The 8,528-nt window shown below is 50.4% G+C and overlaps 1 protein-coding gene across 2 annotated transcripts in view; it reads left to right on the forward strand.

The window, feature by feature from the left end:
* VPS39 (VPS39 subunit of HOPS complex) overlaps positions 1-8,456 on the forward strand; it is a 45,978-nt gene extending 37,522 nt beyond the window's left edge. For both annotated transcript variants that reach the window (XM_040226850.1, XM_040226848.1), the window contains 10 exons: positions 253-326; positions 648-746; positions 1,341-1,458; positions 1,971-2,099; positions 2,712-2,814; positions 3,026-3,071; positions 4,430-4,579; positions 4,746-4,880; positions 5,133-5,224; positions 6,425-8,456. In XM_040226850.1, coding sequence (XP_040082784.1) covers positions 253-326; positions 648-746; positions 1,341-1,458; positions 1,971-2,099; positions 2,712-2,814; positions 3,026-3,071; positions 4,430-4,579; positions 4,746-4,880; positions 5,133-5,224; positions 6,425-6,500 — 1,022 coding nt within the window. In that variant the 3' untranslated portion in view covers positions 6,501-8,456. The remainder of the gene's footprint in view (positions 1-252; positions 327-647; positions 747-1,340; positions 1,459-1,970; positions 2,100-2,711; positions 2,815-3,025; positions 3,072-4,429; positions 4,580-4,745; positions 4,881-5,132; positions 5,225-6,424) is intronic.
* Positions 8,457-8,528: the final 72 nt, after the last annotated feature.

Genomic DNA, 8,528 nt, shown 5'->3' on the forward strand with positions numbered 1-8,528 from the left:
TGGCTGGTCAGTCCCCTCCCTTCCTTGTGTTCACCCAGCCTGGTTCCTCCAGGGGTGAAACTCCCCCCAGTGGTGGAACCACAACAGCCCCTTGGTGTGTAGCCCGTCTGGTAGGTCCAAGCATCTCTGAGTGACTGCACAGAGCTAACTTCTCTGGATGATAAATCCTGGGCAACCTGGGCACCTGCCTTCTGGTCCTGTGGGCAGAGTGGGTGGACTTTACCTGCTGACAAGTCTTCCTTTTCCCTCTAGGCACAGAAAATCTGCATTTAATTTTTTCCTACTCAGTGTGGGTGCTGAGAGACTTTCCAGAGGATGGTCTGAAGGTAGATCACGGAGTCCCTTGGATTTATTGGGTACCACGGTTGGTTCTGATTTTATTTTAGACAGTTGTGGGTGGAGGGCTAGGAAGGGTTTGTGCAGTTCTCTGGTGTTTCCAAGACTGAGACACATGGGACAGCAGTGGAGTGCAGTAGAAAGAGCCTGGTGCAGACGCCAGGAGACCTAGTCTGCCCCACACCGACTGGCCACAGATGCCCTTCCCGCCTCAGTGTCTGTCCATGTGACCCTACGCTTGTGTGCATGTGTGTTTGGAAGGATTGCCATCAGGTGGTTCTGTTGCTGGAACTCAGGTTTTATTCCAACAGATATTTACTGAGGACCTCCCAGAGGTGGAGTCTCTGCCACGAGACCGAGTGCTGGGCTTCTTAGTGGAGAATTTTAAGGGTCTGGCTATTCCTTATCTGGTAAGGTATTTTTTGATCTGAACTAAAAAGTTTCAGTCAAACCCAGGATCTATGACTACAAGAAACAGTGATTAGCCAGTTCAGATTAGGGTTTGTGTCCCTTGGGGATTGGAAGGACTGTAAAGAGGAGGGTTCTTTTAGTCTCCTCTGAAAGAGGTCTCCTGGTAGACCAACCTGGAGATGGCACTTTTTGATGCTACCTTCTAAACCTAGGTGACATACAGAGAGAGAAAAGAGGAGAGAAAATGTTGGAGAAAACCATATCAGAGCCACATTTGTACAGCCAGACTTGACTGTGACCACAGGATGACCAAATCAGTCCTAAGTACCAAGATGTAAATATTTAACCTTAATTGCACAGGCTGATTTGGATGATTATGAGACAGAATTAATAAAGGAGCTTAGATTGGAAATTGAGATGCTAATTCCTGATATTGCTGGTTGTGGGAGAACTATCCCATGGTAATCTTAATTAGGGGACAATCTGGATGGGACCTTTAGGGCCTTAAAAATGTGAGGGAGCCTGGGTGAATGGGCTGGGCCGCTCCACACCACAGCACAGAGGGTACCAGGCAGACCTGTATCTCACCCCAGGAACACATCATCCACGTTTGGGAGGAGACCGGCTCTCAGTTCCACAACTGCCTGATCCAGTTGTACTGCGAGAAGGTGCAAGGTCTGATGAAGGAGTATCTCCTGTCCTTCCCTGCAGGTACCAGTTCTCAGCACGCGGGGTGGCCCAGGCCTTAGAGGTGAGCTGGGACGTGAGGGGGCCATGGGTGGGGTAGAGAAGCAGACTTTCTCTGCAGGCCCAGGTGGGCAGGAAGAGCCTCAGAGGCACCAAGGCAACTAAGTGACCCCACAGGTGAGACTTGGGGGCTGGTGTCTGGATCTGGGCATCTCTGAGCCTCCCTGGGCATTACCTATGGAGGAGGGGGAGTACATCTGTATGCAGAGTGACAGCTGTGCTGATAAGAACAGATTTGTCTATCAGAGTGCTTCTCTAAGCAGCTTGGTGGGTTTTGTTTTTTTTTTCTCAAGCTGATGTTTTGGGGCCATACAGAGACCATAAACTAAGAGAAGGCCAACTGGAAAGCATCACGAAGGCCCTTTCTAATCATGGTGGTGACATCATTGAACCCCAGCCCCTTCATTTTTTCTTGATGACACCACACATTGCTGCCCAACAGCATCCTTTCATGTTGAACATGGTTTCTTTTAAAGGCAAAGCTCTAGTCCCTGCTGGTGAGGAGGAAGGAGAGCTGGGAGAATACCGACAGAAGCTCCTTATGTTCCTGGAAATTTCCAGCTACTATGACCCAGGCCGGCTCATCTGTGATTTTCCTTTTGATGGTGGGTGTCTTTAGCCACTTTAACAGAAGATAATGCAAAAAATGGGTCCTTCCCTTATACCAGTTCCCCAGCCCTCCCAAAAGTTGGGCCTGGGAAAAACCATGTGTTTCAGGCCTGTGCTCCTATTCTATCTTCTCTGAAGACTCACTTTTGAACCATGATTACAAGAAGTCTCTTTTGGGTGTGAACCACATGCTAATTGTTAGCCAGGTTGAAACCTGTTTGTTGCTTCAGTACATGTTCTTGGCCAAGTACCTTGTTCAGCAATTTCTGTAATCTGGAATAATTTGTCTGAAAAAGACATATGTCTGGCTGATGTATAAGCTCCATGAGAGCAGAAGTGTCTGCTTCCCTTAGCTGAAGTGCCTGGCACATTGTAGGTGCTTATTATGCATTTAGCTGATCATCAAGTATTGTTCTCCCATTTATAAATGGTCACAGGAAAAGATGAGATAAAGTACCACCTAAAATAGTCCCCTTCCTCCTCCCTTTAAAAAATTTTAGTAATTTTCTCCTTGAAAAAAATCCCTATCCATTGCTCTAATAGCTTAGCCCCTGGCCTTGGGCTTGCCTGGTCATGGTGATGGTTTCTTACACTCTTTCCCCCGACAGGCCTCTTGGAAGAACGTGCTCTCCTGCTGGGACGCATGGGGAAACATGAACAAGCTCTCTTCATCTACGTCCACATCCTGAAAGACACGAGGATGGCCGAAGAGTACGTTGACCCTGCCGTGCCACCTCCCAAGGGTGTAAAAGAGGCGCTGCAGAGAGATGAGAGGCTGAGAAAACCGCCCCTGCACCTGCAGCTGAAGCGAGGTCACCTCGTGTGCTGGCCCCTGAGTGTACTGTCATTAGGCTGCTCACTCAGGCAGCATCCATGCCCTCTCTCTACATGTGACCTTGTCTGATCACTCTCTCCCTTCCAGGTACTGCCACAAGCATTATGACCAAAACAAAGATGGCAACAAAGATGTAAGTAGTTGGCCCCAGGGCGCGCATAGGCATTGCACTGCCCCTCCTAGCATAGCCAGCGCCCTCTGGTTTGGGCCGCCGGGGACACTGGCAGGAACTGCTGACATAAGACAAGACGTGGGTCAGGGCACTGATTGATTTTGGGCACACGTGCTGAGGGAGCAGCAAGGTGCCCGCAGTCTTGGTTTGCTCGGGGTGGTTCTGGCTTAGTCTGTTGTCATCTGTGTGATTATTTGTAGTGCCCCTGCCACTTTACTCTTAAAACAGTCTCAACTTGTACAGTAGATTTCCTGGTCAGCCTGTTGAGAAGGAACATCTGATGGTTCTTACAACGTGCCCATGTGTGCTTTGCATAAATTCCATGTGGATTTGTCAATGTGTAGAGATATTTTTAATGGCCATTGGTGGCAGTGGTGTGGGGGGGAGGGGTTTGCTACCCGAATCTAGGAGGTGGAGGCCAGAGTTGCTGCTTATCGATGCACAGCACAGCCCAGAATGTTTAGTAAGAGGCTGAGAAACACTGGTGTGGGTCCAGTAGGAGATGCAGCGTCTCATCTTGGGCTCATCCTCATCGGCTTATATGTGGCAAGGTCTCAGCCTTCAAAGCCAAAGGAAATGGGGGGTCTCTTGGAATCATTTTGTTAATAGTATGAAGAAGAAGAAGTGAAGTCGCTCAGTCGTGTCCGACTCTTTGCGACACCATGGAGCCTATCAGGCTCCTCTGTCCATGGGATTTTCCAGGCAAGAGTGCTGGAGTGGATTGCCATTTCCTTCTCCAGGGGATCTTCCTGACCCAGGAATCGAACCCAGGTCTCCCAGTTTGCAGGCAGACACTTTACCGTCTGAGCCACCACGGAAGCCCTGGGCTTCTGTTACTTCTTCTTACTGTTAATAGTATAATGCTAAACAATACAAGGCATTTGATTTTTTTTTCTCTCAGAAAGAACACGATCTTTAATTTTTTAATATTTTATTTCTATTTATTTGACTGGACCGGGTCTTAGTTGCTGCACTTGGGATCTTTGACCTTCGCTGCAGCATGCAGGATCTTTTGTTGTGGCTTATGAACTCTTACTTGAAGCATGTGTGATCTAGTTCCCTGACCAGGCATCAAACTTGGGCCCTTTGCATTGGGAGTGTGGCGTCTTAGCCACTGGACCACCCAGGAAGTCCCACACAATCTTTAATTTTTGATATCTTCAGTCAACGGACTTTACAAAATTTATTAAAAGGTGAAAAATGCTGCATTTTAAAGTTCCTCCAGACCAACCCTCTTGCCTTTAGGTGTGGTCATGCTGAGGGTTCGGGGAGGGTTGCTGCTGGCCTGACGCATGCATGGCTTGTTGTGTATGAGACAGGTGTATCTGTCCCTGCTCCGGATGTACCTGTCGCCCCCCAGCGTGCACTGCCTGGGGCCAATCAAGCTGGAACTACTGGAGCCACAAGCCAACCTCCAGGCCGCCCTGCAGGTCCTGGAGCTGCACCACAGCAAGCTGGACACCACCAAGGTCAGCAGCTCTCCTTGCGGAGATGGAGGGCACATGTGGGGATCGTGAAAGCACAGGAGGGGCTGGCAGGAAGGACGGGGGTTTGAGGGCTCCGCGACGTCAGGCGTTTCCTCAGTCTCGCTCCTGTCCCACCTCTCCCTGTTCCCGTCTGTCTTCCCGTCCCCAGGCCATCAACCTGCTGCCTGCGAACACTCAGATTAACGACATACGCATCTTTCTGGAAAAGGTCTTAGAAGAGAATGCACAGAAGAAACGGTTCAACCAAGTGCTCAAGAACCTTCTCCATGCAGAGTTCCTGAGGGTATGAGCCTTCCAGATGCCAGTGAAGGCTTGTACTTTCCAGTGTGAGGCCGTTACCACGTCCCCTGAGACAGAGGCAGAGCTTGGTGCTTTTTAACTCTGTGGCTCAAACTGATCGGTAACCAGCTGGGCACGTAGCTGTGGGTGTTTCAGTTAGGGAGCCCCTGTGGGCTGGGAGGTGAGACAGTGCCGGCCCTTCCTCCTGTCCTGCCTGCCAGACAGTGGGACCTCCCCCCAATCTCTCTGCTCCCAGGTCCAGGAAGAGCGCATTCTACACCAGCAGGTGAAGTGCATCATCACAGAGGAGAAGGTGTGCATGGTGTGTAAGAAGAAGATCGGGAACAGGTGAGCCTCACCCATAGCTTGCTCAGGGTAGATTTCAGCCCCTTAACCCAAGAGGAAAGAGCAGCTGAGAGCCATCTGGGCTGCTTTTAGTGCTTGAGCTCCAGAGGGCAGGCTGTGTTTTCCTGGTGTGTCAGTGGGGTGGGGTGTTTTGAGAATTTAAAGGCCTGAAATGCGTAGCGTGGGGCTCTTGACTTCTTGGTCATAAAGCCCTTTCCCTCTGGCTGCTTAACATTGACATGTACCACGGGGTGTTTGAGAGCTGTATGTGGGCAGGAGGTCCTTATCTTTTAAGGATACACCTCTGAAAGAAGAAAAAGGGCTTTCAGCCTGCTGCCTCACGACCTGAATAAAATCCTGAAGCAGCATCATTCTGTTTTAAGGCATATACTCTAGTTAGTGCCCCTTCCTCCAAGGAAGAGTGATTTGTCCTTTTACTTCCTGGGCTGGAAGAATGCTTCCCTTCAGAAAGACCCACTGCCCTTTGTTAGAGTTAGCCCAAAATTTGTTCTGATGGGCAGTTGGCGCTCAGTAAACTGCTGCTGAGCCAGGCTGGTGCATTGCCTTGTTTGGCTATGTATTGCACACTGATGACAGTAGGAAATATCCCCTGCTGCTAAAGTATCATACCAAGTGGAGTAAGTCAAAGACAAGTACCACTTAAACGTGGAATCTAAAATCTGGCACAAATGAACTTATCTACAAGACAGAAATAGACCTACAGACATAGAGACCAGACTTGTGGTTACCGGAGGGCAGTGGGGGAGGGAGTGAAATGGACTGGGAGTTTAGGGTTGGTAAATGCAAACTATTAGATTGAGAATGGATAAACAGGGTCATAGTGTATGGCACAGTGAGCTATATCTGGTTTCCTGGCATAAACCACAATGGAAAAGAATATAAAAGAAGAAGGTATATATGTGCATAGCTCACTTTGCTATACAGCGGAGATGGGGACATTATAAATCAACTATATTTCAGTAATTTTTTAAAATTTAATAAATTAAAAAAAAAATTCCCCATGCAGTTGAATGGCGTGGACCTCATCCTGTTTGGATATGTGACCGAGATGGTGGCCACACTGCTCTTTATGGTTAGAGTAGGTAGCTTCTGGGGTGGCTCCTGGTAAGGTGCGTTTTCCAGGAAGAACTTGTATCCTCTTAGAGGCAGTCCTCACTCCCAGGTCATTTTCCTTCCCTGCAGCGCATTTGCAAGATACCCCAACGGGGTGGTCGTGCATTACTTCTGCTCCAAAGAGGTCAACCCGGCTGACACCTGAGCCCAGCAGGCCGAGGACTGAGCAGCGGGCAGCTTGGCTACCCCAGAGGGGAGAGCCCGGGCCCTGGGACTCGGGACTGCTGCCGCCACCAGTGTCTCCCCGTTTGGACACTGGCTCCCTTGAGCCCTGGAACATTTCTGCATTATTCAGACTTGTGTTCTGACGTTGCCAGATTTTTGATAGAAAAAGAAAACACCTTTCATACCATTATGTTGCAGGCAGTTTCAGAGAATTGGATACCTGCTTGGACAGGAAGAGATAGGAAGGGCACCATCCTGCCTTTGCGTCCAGTCACCCAAATATGGAAACTGTCAAGTGTCTGTAACCCTCCTGGGGGTTGTTTATTCAGTTTTCTATTAGGATGTACATAGGACTTCACAGGAGCCTTCAGCTTGGCTGCCTGGAGTCCCTTGAGCAGGGAAGCCCCAGAGCCCCTCTGACTGCAGAGGCTGGATGGGTCTGCCCTCTAGGTAACACTGGTCACTTCATAGTTGCTCACCCTGCATCCCCTCACCAGTGTCCCCAATCAGCTGTTGATTTTTCAGTCTCCTCTTCCTATTTATTTTCTTCCTTTATCTCTCCCCTCACTGCTCCACCCAGGCTTTCCCTCCCATTTTCCTGATACCAGGAATTTTGAACAAGGTAAAATGAGAAGCAAGAGGAATTCCTGATTTCTAGGAATACATTGGTTACTGACTGTCACGTGTGTTGTAAATAGAACCTCCCTGGACTATACACTCCATGCCCAGAAGCTTAGAAGAGCATCTCTCTCAGGGCCGAGTGTGACGGTGGCTCTCGGGGGGTGGGCTACCCTGGATATGTGACCTCTTGGCAGATGTCTGCAGAGGCTCCTGCTCCAGGTTCATCCTCCAGCCCCCACAGTGCAGGTTGGTTTAGGCCTTGCTGGGCAGAGTGCTGCATACTTTAGGCGCCTTTCTCTTTCCAGCCCATGTCATCCACCCACTTTGGCCTGGCCCTTGTTCTCCAGCTTTGTTTTGCAAGGGTTGGAGGATGGCGCTGGAACATGGACAGCGGGGGGATCCTTGCTGCACACAGGAAACGGTCTGACCAGAAACTGACAAGGACAGTGTTGGGTGTGCTTGTGCGGGGCTCAGGGAGAGCCGAGGATGCTGCTGGAGCGCAGGAGCTCCGGAAAACTCACCGCCAAACTTGGGGGAGCCCTTGTTCAGGGGAGACCCCGCCTCCCATAGGGCCCCAGAGCCCACAGGCAGAGTTCCCAGCACTGCAGGCTGAAGACAGGGAGCACACCCTGTATCCTGTCCTTGCTGGGGGCCTGGAGACTCACTGTGACCCCAGAGTCCAACAGCTTTGAGGGTAGGTGACAGCACCCGATGCTGACACTGCTCTGGTGGTGTCCTTGACATGCCGAGATCCTTTTTAAACCGCAGCATCGTGCTGTTTGGGGCCTCTGTTGTAGCCTGACTTGCTGCTGGTGTAGAGGCTCCTCCCAGGCCCACCCTCCATGGAGGGTCTGAAGGGACAAGAGTAAGAGCCATCAACGTTGTTCACGGAGATGGGGGACCCTGCTCAGGTTTGGGAGGCCGAACTGCACAAGACCCACATCCCACTGGCCATGCCCCTGCTAAGAAGCAGGGCTGCCCTGGGCCCCATCTGTACCAGTTCTGAGCACCAGGCTGAGTTTCCTCTGGAGCAGCAGCTGAAACTGGCCCCAGCCCACACGCCCTGCCTTCCTGGCCTCCATGTGTGCACCTCCCATTCCCACCACCTGTGTGGCACACGTGTTTGAAGCAATAGAATAAAAAACGTGTGTTTCCTTCCCTGCTGGAATATATAAACGACCCAGTTTTCCTGAACTCCATTCTCCTGCCCTAGACACTCTGCCCTCCACAGAGGTGTGGCGAAGGCTGGAGATGAACGCACTATGGTGAGGACTGGCAAAGCTCTCATAATAAACATTATGAAGTAAGAAACCAAGGCTGTCTGGGTCTCGCTTCCCCCCCACCACCCTTTCCTGTGGGATTTGATGAAAATAACAATGAAATGCCA

The sequence above is a fragment of the Oryx dammah genome, unplaced genomic scaffold, assembly GCF_014754425.2.
Source record: "Oryx dammah isolate SB20612 unplaced genomic scaffold, SCBI_Odam_1.1 HiC_scaffold_26, whole genome shotgun sequence".
NCBI lineage: Eukaryota > Metazoa > Chordata > Mammalia > Artiodactyla > Bovidae > Oryx > Oryx dammah.